The sequence below is a fragment of the Excalfactoria chinensis genome, chromosome 2, assembly GCF_039878825.1.
Source record: "Excalfactoria chinensis isolate bCotChi1 chromosome 2, bCotChi1.hap2, whole genome shotgun sequence".
NCBI classification, from domain to species: Eukaryota; Metazoa; Chordata; class Aves; order Galliformes; family Phasianidae; genus Excalfactoria; species Excalfactoria chinensis.
In genome coordinates, this window is record NC_092826.1 from 115,280,667 (window position 1) to 115,297,301 (window position 16,635).

A 16,635-nucleotide genomic window follows, 5' to 3' on the forward strand; every position below is an offset into this window, starting at 1 on the left:
GGTGCATAAAGGCTCACAGATGACTCGGCTTGCATGTGATGACAAACTCTCTTTTAGTGAAATTTCTCATTTTAATGGCTATGACTAATGCTACATATCCAAACTAATGCCACGGCTACCATGGGGCTTACCATGGTGTGTTTTCTGGATTTCATTATATTCCATTTCGTTATGTTCATTATGCCCAAAGAAGTGCAATGAAGCTGTGAAGGGTCTGGAGCACAAGAGAGCTGGGGTTGTTCAGTCTGGAGAAGGGAAGGCTCAGGGGAGACCTGATCACTCTCTACAACTGCCTGAAAGGAGACTGTGGTAAGGTGGAGTTCAGCCTCTTCTCCCAAGCAATAGGCTGACAGAGAATGGTCTTGAGTTGCACCAGGGGAGGTTCAGGTTGGGTATTAGGAAGAATTTCTTCTCAGAGGGAGCGGTGCTGCAGTGGCACAGGCTGCCCAGGGAGGTGGTGCAGTCATGGTCCCTGGAGGTGTTCCAGAACTGTGTGGATGTGGCACTGAGGGACATGGGCAGTGGGCAATATTAGTGTTAGGTGATCTTGTCCTTTCCAACCTTAATGATTCCAGCCTTAGCGATTCTATGATTTTTTGATTCATAGGCTCATTTATTATTATGGATGAGATATTTTGGACCCAAGATGAGTCCTTTTGTTCTCCTCCATTCTTACAAACTAAGATTAACTCCTCATAATGAGTTCTCATGGGATGGGATTCAGCAGGGTGTCCTGGCAGAGGAGATGTTGATGGCAGACATGCTTTCCCTTGCCGGCACCAGGGCAAGAGCACAGCAAAGTGCTGCTGAGGCTCGGGATGCTGAGGCGTAGGCAGTGCTGAGTGCCAGTGCTCTCTGAGAGCACTCACGCTCACTGATTAATGTCACTCCAGCCTCACTTCATCTTCTCTTAAGCAAGAGGAAAAGGTAATTGCCTACACTTATCAGCACGGCTACAAAAGTATCCCCTGGCAGGCTCTAAACCTGACACGCTGCTGAGATGGATGCAACAGGATCGGTGTGAGTGCCTGCTTTCTGCCTCTCTGGCTGTGCAGGCAGACAGTTTTTCTAGCTCAAGGGCAACTGGGCAGCAGCATGCACAGGCACCCATGCTGGTCTCCTCTACTTCATTCTTCTTTCAGCCCTGACCATTGAGCACCAATTAAACCACTGCTTGGCTGGTGGGCGATGCTGGAAGATATGAGAAAGACTCTGTTTTGCTGTCATCATGCTCAGATGACATTTTACACTTGGTTGCTTTCTGTTGAAGTTGTCCGGGTGTTTGGTAAGATTTCTCTGCAAGCCTTAGAGAAAGCTTAATGCAGACATCAGGCACGTATCACCTTCACCATGGGAGAAGGTAGAGCTCAGCTCTGGTGACTTGTCCTTGATTATTAGGGTCCCTCTGCTTTTCCCCACACCACTCCAGACTCTCTACTTTTGTTAGTTTGGGAACAATGAAAGCATCATCAATGAAAGACCTTTGCAAGCCTCTCTGCTGCGTTAATCCTTCCAAGCTCTCCAGTCTGTTCAGTAGGTCAATCCTGCCCTTTTCAGAGATGCTGTGGAAGACAGGAGGTTGAAGACACCCAAAATCTCACAGATGTTCTCCTTTGAAAACTCCTCTTTGAGTACACTGTGTGATAAATCTTGCTTAATGCCTTTCCAAACATCTGTTGGTTGTTTCAGAAAGTCTCCTCTTCCTCTTTCCTACACCCTACAACCCCTTGTCCTTTTCCAGGATGTCCTACCAACGGGGGTTAATTAAAAGATACCTTTTGGAGGAGCAAGAACCCACATGCAATTGCACATTGCAGACACAGGGCATGAGGTCAAGCCATCACTGCGGAGCTCAGTGCAGTGTGTCCCTCACCACAGTCAGGTTGTGCTCCTGGAGGTACCGCAGCAGGATTTGTCCACGCCTCTCCAGGACCTGCAGCAGAGGCCACAGCCCTGCAGCACCTCCCTGGCTCTCCCAGAGCTCCTGGTCCATGTTCAGAGACTTCAGCAGCCTGTGGGCCAGGCAGCCTGACCTCAGCATGGCCACAGCTTTCTCCGGGAAGCTGAAATGAGGAAAGGAGATGGAGTCTGCCATCAGTTACACTGACCTGGAAACTGTCAAAGCCTGCACGTGAGAAACGGTAGGAGGGAGATATTCCATCAGGTACTCACGCATTGCCCGTCTCACCTGTCTATGCCCTGCAGCAGCCTGAAGTTGAGCTTTGCCTCTGGTTGCTGTGGCCGGCCTGCATTGTCAATGAACACCAACCGGGATGGAGCGCTCCTCCGGACCTGTCAGCAGAGGTGGGAAGGAGAAGCTTGCCTACCATGAGGAGTCACCAGCCTAGTGCTTTAGGCTGGCTTTTTAATGCATTCAGTAACCCAGAGAGCCTGTGGGACCTTCAGCTGCCAGCACCTTGGAGGCATCTTATATTTGTCCAGAATAGCCTCTGAGACATGGGGCAGGAGGGAGGGGTCACAGGGGCCAGGGACGTACCAAGATGTGCACCAGGAACAACTCGGATGGGTTTCGACACTTTTCATGGAGCATCTCTTCCACACAGGGCTCGGAGGCGTCAGGCTCGAATCCACAGCAGTAACGGTCCAGGCGGTCATGAACCTGTGGGAGATATTTGGGGATCTCAGTGGGAGCAGGTGCCCTGCATGGGCAGGTCCTAAGTGTTTCTTGCAAGGAGCTTTTCTTGTTCAGATGGAAATAACATGTTTTTATGGATCCTCAGTAGAAAAGCTGCTTACACCAGTGCATGGGAGAGACAGGGAAGCACTCAGAAGCTGAGACTTGCAAAATGCCTTGGGGCTGGAGAGGAGCCTGACAGAGGCGACAATGACAAGTTTTCCTGTTGGGGTTCAGACACCACATGCTGCAAAGACCAAGTGGGCTATGCTTGCAGCTGAAATAAAGGGAAGGGTTACACAAAGGGGAATGTAAAATAACCTCAATAAGACATGTCAGATAGGTGCCAGGGCTGTGAAGCAAGGCAAGCTCAGCAGTGAGCAGCTCAGCTGCAGCACAGAGGTTTTTGAGGCTGCTGGTGCAGAGCCAGGAGCCAGGGCTCAGGGTACGCAGAAGCTCCTGAAGCAGTTGCAGGGCTGTAGGCAGTCGAGGGTGAGCAACTTGATGCCTGCTCATCTCACTCTGATCATTAGTTAAATTTAACAAGTTGTGCTTCAAGACAGGGCCCAGTAGGAAACACAGCTACGCACTGGGGAAGATGCCACAGGAAATTTCCATGTTTCCCATGGCTATTACTTCCATAACCCTGCAAGAAACAGATTAGTCCCACACCAGAGCTCCTTAACAAATCCCTCTATTTCCTGACGTTTAATGAAGCACTCCAGTCAGCATTCCTCCGCCGGGAGAGCTACCCGTTAAAGTGCTAAAGTGCCTTTTGACATGAAACACATTGAAATGAAAGAAAACATCACATTTCTTCCATACATTTCCTTTGTCCACATACTAAAAAGCTCAGCACACCAATTTCTCTCACCCACAGCCTTGTTTTCTTTCATAGCAGAATAATAGTCTGCACAGAAGGTGAAGACAGTCTGGGATGATTTATGCAGACATTAAATGCACTCATGTATCAGGGAGAAGCAAGCTCTGCACAGCCCTGGAGACACCACACAAAAGCCCATGATAGTAACAGTCAGGAGAAGTTTGGGGCCAGATTCCCAGCAAACCAGCATGGTTCTGCAAAAGCCACCAGGCTGTGGAAATCCTGAGTCCAAGATGCCAAGAAAGGGAAGGAGACACTGCGGTAAGGATGCTGTGGTTATGGTGGTGGTGATGAGTCAGTGCTTCCTGAGCACCCCTCTGAAGTTTGCCAGCATTCCCAGCAGCTGGAGGCAGGGAATCAAGCTGGAGTGCGCCTGAAGAAAGCCTAGGAGGAGAGAGCTGGGGACAGAATGCACAGAGCAAAGCAACTCTTGCATCACCAGAAAGAGAAGAGAGCCATGGGGAACCATGTGCAAGACTCCTAGACTTGTAGAGCCCCCAAAGACTCCTCTGGCCACCACTGAAGCCTTTGCATCAAGTCCTGAGTTTCTATATTGCCCCATTTTTTAGAGCAAAAAGCTCTGAAACACAGAGGGAAAGCAGATGATAGGAAGAAGCCAAACTCTAAGACTTTCTAGAAGACAATGAAGATCTCAGTGCCTGATTGAGGGCTGCAACGGAGGGTTCAAAGCTCAAATCTTCCCACTCTCCAGTATGTACTTCAGGATGCTGGAGCCATTTCTGAAAGATGTAATTGCATTTCTACAGCATCCAGCTGGCTCCGGGCCTCTTTGTGTGATTTTTCCACATGGGAGGATTCCATCGGAGCTATTAAGAAAAAAAATATATCTGTGGATTGCTCTTTGGTTTATCATTTCACCATTTCATCCCCTCCGAGGGAAAGTCTCCTTAAAACTGGATGGCTTTTGCTTCTGGAGACTCAGCTTTTCCACTGTGCTCAATAGGATTTGGGCCTGGGGGAGGGAAAAGAGTTGGTTAATCTTCCCATTTGTTTGGCTGTTTCATCTAAAATATTTCCAAGCCCAGCCACGACTGCTCCTCCTCTGCCAGCCATAGTCTGATGTTACAAAGATTAATGGTCAGTGTGCCAATAATAATAATCATAATAAAACAATAATGAGAGCACGCATCATCTTTTTTTTGTCTTTTCATTTCTTTTTTTGATCTTCTTGTTGTTTACATGCATGTACCTGTATATATAATCACCCTTTTGGATAGTCTCCCCTTGTTTACTAATTGAAGTTGCAGCTGCGAGGTGTCTGAACAGGTCTCCTTTCCATGGTAATCCCTTTTGCCTCCTTAAGGTTGCCCCATAATACATGACAACCGCCTGTGATGTGCAGTAATCTCCCACAGCACAGGCTATCATTTTCCAGACAGAAGATGAAGCACTGTTCACCCCAAGGAGGAGGAGGAGAAGGAAGGCAACACTACCACATGAAGGCACATGAGTGCTGACTCCCATGCAACACACGTCTGGAGCACGCACATGGAAGCCCCAGGCCTGGTGCTGCCTTCACCAAGGATTGCCCTGTCTTGAGCCACTGAAGCACCCATGTGATGCAGAGCAAGGGAAGCCACACTGGGATGAATCTGTACCACAGGAGAGCAGACATTCACATCCTCTAAAAAGCCAGCAATTATGAAACCCAAACCTCCAGAAAATGAACCTTTTAATAAGCACGAAAGATATACATTTTTTTTTTTGTTTAAAGACAGCCTACTCTGAAAGGAAAAAATAGACTTGTGCTTTCTTGTGCTGCACTGTGATGGGGAGATGAAGGAAAGCTGCCTGGTGGCAGGGATTTTCTTTTTGTTGTCAAAGGGACGTTGTTTGGGCTTGAAGCCTGGAGGATTCAAGACATGTTAAAATCCCTAGAGCTGAGCAGAAAAAAAAAAGTCTCCTTTGGTTTGAATTTTGCCTGGCAAACCCAACCACCCAGAGCCAAACTGTATTCTCCACAGGTTTCCATGATCCTTGAAAGGCCATGTTTGCTTCAGGGCTGAGTGTGCTGGCACAAAGGCAGGGGCTGGCCTCAGTGTAGGTTGTAGGGATGTTTTTCTTATTTAGCATCCTGCTGGTTACTGATGCTCAATACAAGCTCACCCAAGTCACATGTGAGGACTAGATGGCCTTCAGAGGTCCTGGAAGGAGGACATGGTGTCCCATGCAGTGTTAATGGCAGCCTCCCTTGCCCAAGCCCTACCTGCAGGAGGAAGTCGAAGAGAGCCAAGCGGCCCCACTCACCACGCTGGATGCTTGCACAGGCCGTGTCTCCTGCCACTGGGGCCACACTGCGGGACCGCAGCATCTCCTGGTACTGCAGCCACCCCAGGGCACAGGAGTTCTGGTCATTGTTGGTGTCCTCCAGGTGTTGGACATCGGGTGCCCACCAAATGAGGGGCCGGGGGGCACCATTAGTGTAGCTGTAGGGTAGAATGGGGCTGGAGAAGCGGCGGGCCACTGCGGGCAGGCTCCTGTTCAGCCCCAAGACCCTGTCCAGGTGGAAGGCCACCACCTCATATAGGTCTGTGGAGCGTTTGATGAGCCCACAATGCCCATCCCCACAGTCCTCCCCTGGACTGTCAGGCTGGGTGTCACCATCAGCATGCAGGTGGATGCGCAGGACCTGCCCATGGGCTGGCACACGGCTTTTGGAGACTACTTGGCCATGGGCTAGCAGCTTCATCTTCTGGATGTCATCCTCCGAGAGCCATGGTGGAACAGTCTTACCAAAACATAGCCTGTCCGCCTGAGGGGAGCCACCCCATGTGCATGGCTGATCCACACAAGGAGGAGGGGTTAGGGCACCCTGCTCCCTCAGCCGTCGTCTTTTCCCCCTATGCCTTTTTGTCCCCCAGTTGGGGGGCTTGTCCCCACATGGGGTGATGGCCACATCTTGCCGGGGCCGGGGTACCAGCAGAAGTGATGCAGGTGCTGGAGGTGCTGGTGCCACATGGGGTGAAGGGGCTCGGCCATGGTTCCCATTCCGTGGTGAGGGGAGGTAGGAGAGTGCCAGCAGGGCCAGGGCCAGCAAGGCTACCAGAGCCACTAGGGAAGGGTGCTTCAGCCCCATCCTTCTCCATGGTCGTTGGGCCTGTGGATTAGAAGGAAGAAAGTCATCAGGCATTTCTGCATTGCTAAACCACTGTGTCTGCTTTGCCTTAAAACCATTGCAGGTTTCACAGCACTGGCACTGCTGAAAGGCCGCCTTGCTGGCTGGGAAATGTGTTGGTACCAGACTCCCATCTTTACCTTGCTGGTGGCCAGCCTGCTTTGGCCAGTCACTGTTTTCCAGCCCAGCACCACCCATCTGCTTTACAGGGACATTTCTCAGCAATTCAGCAGCGAGGCTTGAGACAATAAGTAGGGAACAAGGCCTTGTTCCCCTTTGCTTTGCAGTTATTTATTTTGGAAGCACAAGCATATCTACAGCAGAACATGGTGGGACAGTATACTGCCAAGGAAGGGATAAGGAATTGTTTGTAAGAGTAAAAGCTTGAAAAAACAAAAGATGAAATGCTGTAGGAGAGGGAGCCAGCAACTAGAGTGTCTTCCAGAAGGCAGCACACGAGAACCACAGAATGGTTTGGGTTGGAAGGGACCTTAAAGACCACAAAGTTCCACCCTTCTGCCATGAGCAGGGGCAGTTCCCACTAGACCGGGACCCAAAGTCCCATCCAGCCTGGTCTTACACCTCTTGAGGGATGGAGCATCCATAGCTTCTCTGGGTAGGAGTACTTTCCTGGCACTCAGCTTTCACTGGCCTCCTCCCATACATCTCCAGATCCATGTCAGAAACACATGGCAAAAATAAAGAGGAGTTGCTCAGAAACCTCACACCCATCTGCGTATTTTTCAGAGCCTTGCCCCAAACAGCCCCAATAACAACAGCTCTGCTTTTTGCATCCCTAAAATCAGAGCTTAAGTAAGTGCTGCCGTCAGTGTTCATGAATACACTTGGGAACTCTTACGTTAATGGTGCAGAAAGCACTTGTGCGTGCACAGCCATCGAGACCGCCTTTAATTAGGTAAATTCACACCCTTGAGGGTGCACGCAGAAGCCATTTGAAAACGCAATGGGAAAAAGCCTATTTATTCCAGTGAGGGAAAGCAACACTGGTCACAGAGATCCAAGCGGGTGGTAACGATTATCCTTTTCTTAAAACGTCAAGTTGGCTTGCAGAGTGAGTGGTTGAAATACCCTAACTGCCTGAAACTGCCTTGTCCTCACCCTGGGCAGGTTTGCTCTGGGCATTGCAAGCTATAGCCAAGACTGAAATCCTTTAGTGCGAACCTGGGCCACCACTGCCCTTTTTATACTCAACTTGTGGAGCCCCGTTTTTCCTGCCACATCGACAGTAATAAGGGAAAAAAGTGTGAGCACATCCTATATGTTATTTCTGGCAGTCGATGTTGCGAATTTAATAATAACTTAGATGATGCAGCATTGCAGAAGTGGTGCTATATTTACAAGCCATGGGTAAATCCTTTTCTAAAGAGAACTTCTCCAAGCTCGTGCTGTTAAAAATGCTGCACTTGAAGCTATGGCTTCAATTCAGCCCGAAATGAAAACCATACATACTGCTCCACTTTGCCAGCTTGACAAACTGACAGTACAGCACGTCTTCTCTAGAAATGAGGTACATTTCCCAGCAGGCGAGCTAACTAAAAGCCCATAAAAAGGCTTCAGAGAGGTGTTGCTCATTCCGGGACACCAAGGAGGAAACAGTGTGTATGTTCACGCATCACATAGATATACAGCACAACCTGGGCTCCTGAAGGCACAGGCTGGCCTTCAGCAGGGATAAAAAACTTTCTGAGAGTGGATCAGAGGATTTTGTCCTTGATGCTTTGTTCCCAGGGCGCCTGAACCTTGGCGGAATTAGCAGCGGAGAAGCCTGTTTTCAATTGCTTTCCAAAGTGCATCAAATTGGCTTTGTTGAGCTTGGAAGAAAAGAAAAACAAACCCAAAACTTCATTATCCAGGAATGTAAGAAACAGCCTTAAAACCACAAAAGATGCCATAGAAATACATGGCCTTTAAATGTGAGATTCACAGCCACTCTCTTCTGGAGCCTGCCAAATAAACCACAGGATCATGTGGACGGCAGGCGACGTGGCCCTCCATGACCAATTTAACAAAGACCACTTGAACAGCCACCAGAAATCCTCATTCACGGCCCACCCTTCCAAGAGAGTCTGCAAAGCCCTGCAGTCATCACAGCTGCCCAGGAACATGGGGCTGACAGAGGCACATCCACATGATTCACCACATGGCTTCTCCTCCAGGAGGGCCACAGTCCCATCCTTTTGGTTATGGTTGGAAAATGCTTGAGTTTATCAACAGAAAAGCTCACAGCAGCCAGGACCAAATCTTGTTCTCACCAGAGCATGAGCTGAAGAAAACCCCCAGCAGAGCCCACAATTCAATTGCTAAGTGCCTTCCTATATCATTCTGCCTGGGGAAGACATATGGCTTGCCAAGTGGGGCTTTACTAAGACAGCTCTTGAATTACAGCCACGAGCCCCAAGGCAGCCCCAGCCCCCTTCAGACTCCACCAGACGTACAAAAGGGGCCATAGCTATCCAGGGGGAGAGGGATGCTGAATCTGCTGCCACATGTTGCTGGGTCTGTCCTGCCAAATCTTCCCAGCTGGTGTGTGGGAACATTCAGCTCTATGATTGATGGAAAGGGCACTTTCCATCTTGATGCTACCTATGGTGCAACTCCTATTCCCGTCAGTTTAATCCCAGGAGTTAGCATATAGCACCACCAGAGCCAACAGTCTCCGTGTTGCTGCATTTACAGTGTTTGAAGCTTGAGCCCCGTGGTCCTGCCGCTGCCTGCTGGTTTTCCTTGCCTCCTCTCCCTGCTTTACCCCAGATGCACACAGGATGGCTTTCCCATGTGCGTGGGGAATCTGTAAGAGGGGGCCCCTTCCCCAGCAGAACAGATGTGGTTTGCCTTTGTGCAACATCTGCACCGCGTGTGCCCGCACATCTCAAACAGTGCTGCCTTTGTGCAGTGGGAGCCACACAGAGGATGCTCTGGAGGAGGGCAGCAGCCTGCAGACCACATGCTGGGGTTGTCCGCTTCTGATCCTGCACACACATTGCCTCTGCATGCTGGTTTCCTTCCTTTCTTCCTCACGTTCTGCAGGAACCAGAAGCCCTGCTCTTCATGACTTGTATCCAGCTGCAGCATGGGACCCAGCTGCACTACTGATTTCTGCAATACATTCAATGCTGGGACAGCAACAGCGGCAAGGAACCACAATTCCCTGCCCTCACAATGTCCCTTACCCCAGAGTTTCTCCCTGCGCATTCCAGAGCTGCTCACCAGCTTTGGATCCTCATCTCCAGTGGGGTTGAGCTGGTTCAGCTTCTTTCTGCATTACAGCAGTGAAGAGCAAAAGTGCTGGAAAGTGACATCTTTCTACAGAGCATTTTGAGCTACATGGGCTACAGTGAGGAATACATTAACATGAAATCAAATTTTGCTCCCTCCTTGCTCTTGGTGAGTTTACCAATCATGTTGATGAGGGCCTGAAGAACTGCCAAATCTCTCTTTCACATTTCTGGGACCCGATCCAGTTCTATTTGTTTTATTGGGGGTTATATTTTCCCCGTGGCTGGGCTTGGGGTGAATTTCAACCCTCTTTTGATTTTCAGCCTTTGTAGACTGGCTGCAGAGTGCTCTGAGCGCGTTTCGGTGGAGGCAGTGTGAGCGGGTTGGCTCCATCTCCCCTCGCTTGCTCCAAGGGATTTTTTTCTTGCTGGAGAGCAAAGGAGTGCATTCGTGGGATTCCACAGCTGCAGCCAGGAGTGGGGGGACAGCGGGGCCATTCAGCCCCAGGCTAGATTGAAAACAGAATTGTTCAGACGTGCCCATCCTCAAATACAGGAAGGTAATAATTTCATTCAATTTAAACCATTCCTTCAGTTTCTATGCAGAAAATTAATGGGAAAGGAGACTGCTCCCTGCCTGGCTTTGCTTCTGCCTCTTGCTTTCCCTTCTCCCAGCAGACCTCACCAGGTGAATGGGCACTGTCCTAGGACACAGTGTGCAGCCACAGGGCGCTGAGCCTGTAAACCAGGAGGGGCAATTCTAACATCTGGCAGCTCTGCAAGAGCAGGGATAAAGTGCAGTCAGCCCCTCTTGGCCATAGTGCCTCATGCTGGGAGAACAATGGAGCTGTTAGAAATTCCTTGCTGGTAGATTTTGAAGCCAGAAGCTGAGAGAAGTCAGAAATCATCTGAGTGTCTTGCTTAAGGTTTATCTACAGATGAAGCAACAGGACGAGCAGCTCAGGCACAGCTGGAAATCAATCCCCTTCACTCTCACTAGCCCATCTTTGAGTGTCTAGATCAAATGCCAATTAAAAGTGAAATCAATCAATACAGGAATTGACCAAGAAGAAACAATGGCATCATCAGACCTGTTCTCACAAAGGAAGAATGGAAACCCAGATGGAAAGTGAATGCCCTGCTCCAGCAGGGAGACCACAGCAGCACCTGGCATGCACTGTGGGCACTGTAAAGGGCTGCACAGTGCAGGCTGGGAGGGAGGAGAGCAGCGCTGCAGGGGGAGCCTGGCATGGGGAGAGCTGCCCCTCTTCTTCCTTTGTATGGAGGAGCCACTTCTGATCCCTAGATGTGTGACACCCTCCCCACCTTTTGCTGAAGATTGTTAATTGGGAAACTGAGACCAGCGTGTCGAAGTGGTGGGATGGACACTGCCAAGTGCCACATCTCCCTGCACACACACACACACACACTCACCAGCACTGCTGCCCTGACAGATGCACCAGCTCACACAGCCACGCAGCTCCCAGGACTCAGACCTTGTGGTGACATAGGTGACACTGCCACAGAGATTCACTGCTTCCAAGTAAGTAAATACTCTTTCTTCCGTGAGACCACCAGGCAAAATGCATCATCCTGCCTGACAGCAGCACCTCAGCCCAAGGAACTGTGTCTGTGGATATCCCCACAACTTGCTGTGCGCATTCCCCGTACTATCAACAAGGACAGACCCACACTGGAGCCCCACCTACATGTCCCAGCCCTGGGAGAGTTCCCTTCAGACTCATCCCCCCAAGGATGGGAACAGCTGGGGGACATCCTCACATCACATCCCATTTGTTGGGGTTGGTGCCTCTGAGAAGGCTCCGCACCTCCTCCCACCCCCCCAGCTCAGCAGGGAGACCCCCATAGCATACCATGGCTGGCAGTGTCTGTCGGCACGCTGCTCCTCGTGGACTTCCCTGCACGCGGTCACTGTTGGGCTGGCACTGCTCCCCAGCAGCAGTTCCGTGCAGAACCAGGATGTTAAATTCATTATTTATATATAAAATATCTGGGTGGCTGTTCCACATCCCCTGTCCCCCAGGCACCAGGCCAGGCACTGCTGCCCTGTGCCCCTCAGGCTGGCGGCAGTCCCTGTGCAGAGGATGCCTGGCCAAGTCCAGCCGCCAGTTTTCCAACTCAGCAGCAGCCCGGACCCACCTCCCGGTGGGGGGAGCAGAGAGGCTGGGAAGGGGGGAGCAGGCATTTGAAGAGTCTCTTTTTCACAATAAAAGCCCTTCTTGCTGCTTTTTTTCCTTCTTTTCCTTTTAAAAACAGAGGTCTGATTTGATCCAGAAGGTGCAGGTTGAGGGTGAAGCGACATGAACTGTTCCCCAGCCCCTGAGCTGGGACAAGCAGGGGAGCGGTGGAGCCCAGGGACCCCACCGGTCCCACAGCACTGCACCTGGCAATTTGAGCCCCATGTCTGTGTGCATGTGCCCAAAAATACCTTTCAAAGGTTCCTAGCAGTGTCTGCTGCCATTCGATAGCAGCACAGCAGAGAGCCGCACTGATAGCTGGAGCCGGGAGAGCATTTCTGAACAACTTGAAAGGAGTTCATGTGTTAAAAGCCATTTTTGGTGCTCTGGCCATTGAGATTGATGGGCATCATTTGTATTATGATCTATAATCTATGATTAGTCATAGAATCACAGAGTATCTCAAGTCGGAAGGGACTCACAGGATGACTGAGTCCTGTTCCCAGATCCACACGGCACCACCCAAAACCCAGACCCGGTGTTTGAGAGAACTGTCCAAACACTCCCTCAACTCCGGCACTCAGGGCTGTGCCCACTGCCCTGGGCAGCCCGTTCCATGCCCACCGCCCTCTGGTGCCATTGGAACAGGCACGGATGTCTGCTGCAGGAGACAGGCTTTAGGGATCAGCTGCCAAACTGTGGTGATAAATCCACAGAGCCTACAGACAGATGCTCCAACCACAGTATTCAGAAAGTCTGATCTTGAACACCTCCAGGGACGGTGACTGCACCACCTCCCTGGGCAGCCTGTGCCACTGCCTCACTGCCCTCAGAGGAGAAACTCTCCCTAATATCCAATCTGAATGCAACCCTGGAGCAACCTGAGGCCATTACTTTTCACCCCACTGCTGATACATGGGAGAAGAGGCCGACCCACAGGCAGCTGTAGAGAGCCATCAGGTCTCCCCTGAGCCTCCTTTTCTCCCAACTGAACAATCCCAGCTCCCTCAGCTGCTCCCCACAAGACTTGTGCTCCAGACCCCTCACAGCTTCATTACCCTTCTCTGGACACACTCCAGGGCCTCAATGTCTTTGCAGTGAGGGGCCCAGAACTGAACACAGCACTTGAATTGCTGCAGTGCTGAGCACAGAAGGATGATCACCTCCCTGCTCCTGCTGGCTGTATTTCTGATACAAGCCAGGATGCCATTGGCCTTCTTGGCCACCTGGGCACACTGCTGGCTCATGTGCAGCCGGCTGTCCACCAGCACTGCCAGATTCTTTTCCACTGTGCAGCTTTCCAGCCAAGTTTCCTCTTAAAGAGCAAAACCTGGCTCTGAAATGAGGCAGAAAGGGGCACACAGGAGGCTCCCTCTGAACATGAGACAGCACTTCTATTGCTGTGCAAACAACAGAGAACTGGCATAGGCTTAGAGAGGCTGCATAGGATCTCCTCTATGGACATCTTCTCCTCTTCTGTCTCGGGAGCTGGGGCAGAAGCTCCTGGTACCAACATGGGTACAGGCCTCAGAAGGGATAGCAAGGTCCAGAAAGATCTTCTGCCTCTGAGAAGGTGAACAGATAAAGCTAATGGTTATCTTTTCCCCGTTTAGAAAAAAATGTGAGGCTCTAATGGGTTTGAGGAGCCGTGAATACAACTTTCCACATACACCAAGATAATTATAAGCTTGAATGGATTTCAGAGACCCAATCGCTACCCATATAAATCACTGCCTATCGCCCACTGATTACAAATGAGCTGCTAAGGAAGCCTTTGGATTTTTCTTTTCTCCCTGTTATCTCTTATATCTGCAGGCAGTGGGCCTTAATGCCACTAAGGAGAAGGCTATATGAAACTGCAGTCAGCCCTCCTAGCTACTGCAAAAGGACAGCAAGGTACAAGCAGGTAGCTACCAGGGGTGCTGGGATTGGGGTTTGCAGAGCCAGAGATGCTGAGAAACTGACAGGCTGCTAAACCAGGTCTTCATCTGGCTTCTGAGCACAATGTTCCCCCATCCCTGGCCACTGTCCCTAACGGGGACACAACCCAGCTCCCTAATGCAGGGAAAACAAAGGCGATGGGAGATTTGTGCCTATCTGTGAGGTAAGGGAAGAGAACCTGCTCTCTCAGGATGTCTGCATTGCTCTCATGGCAGTGAGCCCACTCAGGTCACCAACAGCACTTTGAATTCCCATAACAAGGCCCCAACCAGAGCATCAGGGTGCATGAATGCTGTCAGGTGTTTCTGTTATACCTTTTCTGACTCGAGATAAAAATCAGAGGGCCTCATCCTGAAGCAGGAGAATGTCTTTATAAACAGCATTCACGGTGCCAGAAAGCACAACAGCATCTGCAGAGAAACCAGACTATCCCTAGGTGTGAGGGCTCCGTGCCTCCCACAAGCACCTATGGCTTCAGGCTGCCGTCATCACTCAGATGCACACAGAAGGAGGCACAAAGTATCGTTAAGACTTCCAGAGTCCTTGGGTTAATCAGAAAAATATACTTTCCCAGCCTGTGACTATTTAAATCTGGAGATTCAGATTTCTCTTTGTTATTTACTCTTACTATTATTATCTCTCTTCATTATTAACCCTGAAGGAATGGCACAGAGCTGCTTCAAGGGAGGGTCAAGGTGGGTGTTAGGAAAAGGTTCTTCACCAGAGGGTGGTGGGCATGGAACAGGCATTTTTTTCACCACTATCTCCAGCCCCACTGCTGCCTCAAACACGGGCTGCTCCTCAGTGGGTTTACAGCACTGGAATAGAGCAGACTCCTTTGCAAACAGCAGCAATTCCTGGGACACCTTATCACAAGGTTGTGGATAGGGGCAGTGTGAACAGGCTTGAAAAATTAGATTCACAGGCAGGCTTAAAAGAGGTTCTGAAGAAACTAGGGGAGAATCCAATAGCAGTGCGGGTCCTGCTGCCATACATGTTGGAGAAAGGGAAGGGCCACGCTGCTGTCTGCGCCCACCCAGCACATCCCAAGCCCAGTAGTTTCTCCTAGGTCACATTCAGGTGGCTGGGAGCTGAGGCAGCCCGCTCACGGATGGGGTGAGGACCTGCACAGAGCAGCAGCTTGCCAGACTCCCCCCGGACCCTGCAAAATGCTTTGAGCAACCAGAGCAAAAACGATGCCGCTTTTAGCCAGTCAGAGTTAATTTGCTTCATTATGCCATAAACCCTCTGATTTTTTCCATTATCCTCAGAGGCTTCCAGCATGAGCGAAGGCTCACATGTGCAATGCGAATGAGACAAGCGGTAGAAATAAAAGATAAACAACCCCCCCAAAAAATCCATTTGAGGTTATTCAGAAGCTCCGGGGGGGAAGAGAAAGGGGAAGGAAAGGACAAAGCCCACAAGTCTATTTCCCATTCTTTATACCACCTTTACACTGCATCAATCAGCAACTCAGCTCCGAGCAGCCTTTCTTTTGTTTGATGGCTTGGGTAAACATGAGCTTCAAACAGCAGCTCTAAGATTTGACTGCTGAGTTATTGTGAAAAATACTCAGATGTTGTCCCCTCCCGCTGGGTGTCTTCAGGTAAAGCTCCAGCTGATCTCAAAGATTATATTCTTCCCTGCTATTTAAATATCAACACTATTCCCTTTCCAAAGCACATACCAAAGCAGAGCATCCAGCTGAGATCCTGCCATACAAACCTGCACCAAGGGCACTGTGCCCCGATACAACACACAGGGCAGGCATGAAGTGGGCTCAGCCATGTTCAGCACAGGGATAATAAAATGCCCTGAGAGACACCTTTGTGCCACGAGCCCAATAGAGAAATGCTGAGAAGCATCTGTGATGGATGCCCCATCCCTGAAGGTGCTCCTGGCCAGGTTGGATGGGGCCCTGGGCAGCCTGATTCAGTGGGTGGTAGCCCTGTCCACGGCAGGGCATTAGCACCGGGTGGACGTTAAGGTCTCTTCTAACACAAGCCATCCTATGATACTACAATCAAAGCTGAAAACATCAAAAACTGTCCTGAACGTGAAAAATGACACGAATTATAAAAGAACCAAAACTCAAAGACCTGTAACAGGCAGAGCAAAGACCACACAGCCAGTCCCTTAATTTGCTCCATTATAATACGCTCACCATGATGCAACCAATAATGCCCTGAATATAAAAAGTAGTGCTGGAAGTGTTTAAGGGACACTGCAAGCAGAAGACAAAAAGCAAAGGGTATCCAGATGAGCATGACACGAGTCCATGATCAGCACTGATGGCACAGGAGCTCAGCCAGGGCCAGCGTCAATTCTTTTTTGGTTGAGCTGCCATTGCTGCATCAAATGCCTATAACAGCCACGTCCCACCTGAAGACTGGCCCAGCCAGCCCCTGCCCCACACTATCATGGTGGCAGCTCTGCCCTGCAGAGTAGCCCAGCCCAGCCACAGGCATGCACCCACCTCCCAAGTGAGTCATGGCAGTTCCTCTTCATGCACTGCAGCCCAGAAAAGCCCAAATGTGTGAGTCACACACCCAGACACGTCTCTCAGCACCACACTGACATGTTAAATCCCTCCATAGAGCAGCAGC

At 50.3% G+C, this 16,635-nt stretch overlaps 1 protein-coding gene across 2 annotated transcripts; it reads right to left on the minus strand.

Annotated features, from left to right (window-relative positions):
* Positions 1–731: 731 nt before the first annotated feature.
* GASK1A (golgi associated kinase 1A) lies at positions 732–12,007 on the minus strand. 2 transcript variants are annotated; one of them, XM_072329787.1, is made up of 4 exons: positions 5,746–6,342; positions 2,498–2,620; positions 2,189–2,292; positions 732–2,063 (listed from the first exon to the last, which is right to left on the minus strand). In XM_072329787.1, the coding sequence occupies exons 1-4, from the start codon at positions 6,226–6,228 to the stop codon at positions 1,853–1,855; spliced, it is 921 nt and encodes a 306-aa protein (XP_072185888.1). In that variant the 5' UTR covers positions 6,229–6,342; the 3' UTR covers positions 732–1,852. The 2 variants fall into 2 exon arrangements, with proteins under 2 accessions (XP_072185888.1, XP_072185887.1); XM_072329786.1 differs by lacking the exons at positions 732–2,063; positions 2,189–2,292; positions 2,498–2,620 and adding an exon at positions 11,765–12,007 and having other exon boundaries at positions 5,196–6,636.
* Positions 12,008–16,635: the final 4,628 nt, after the last annotated feature.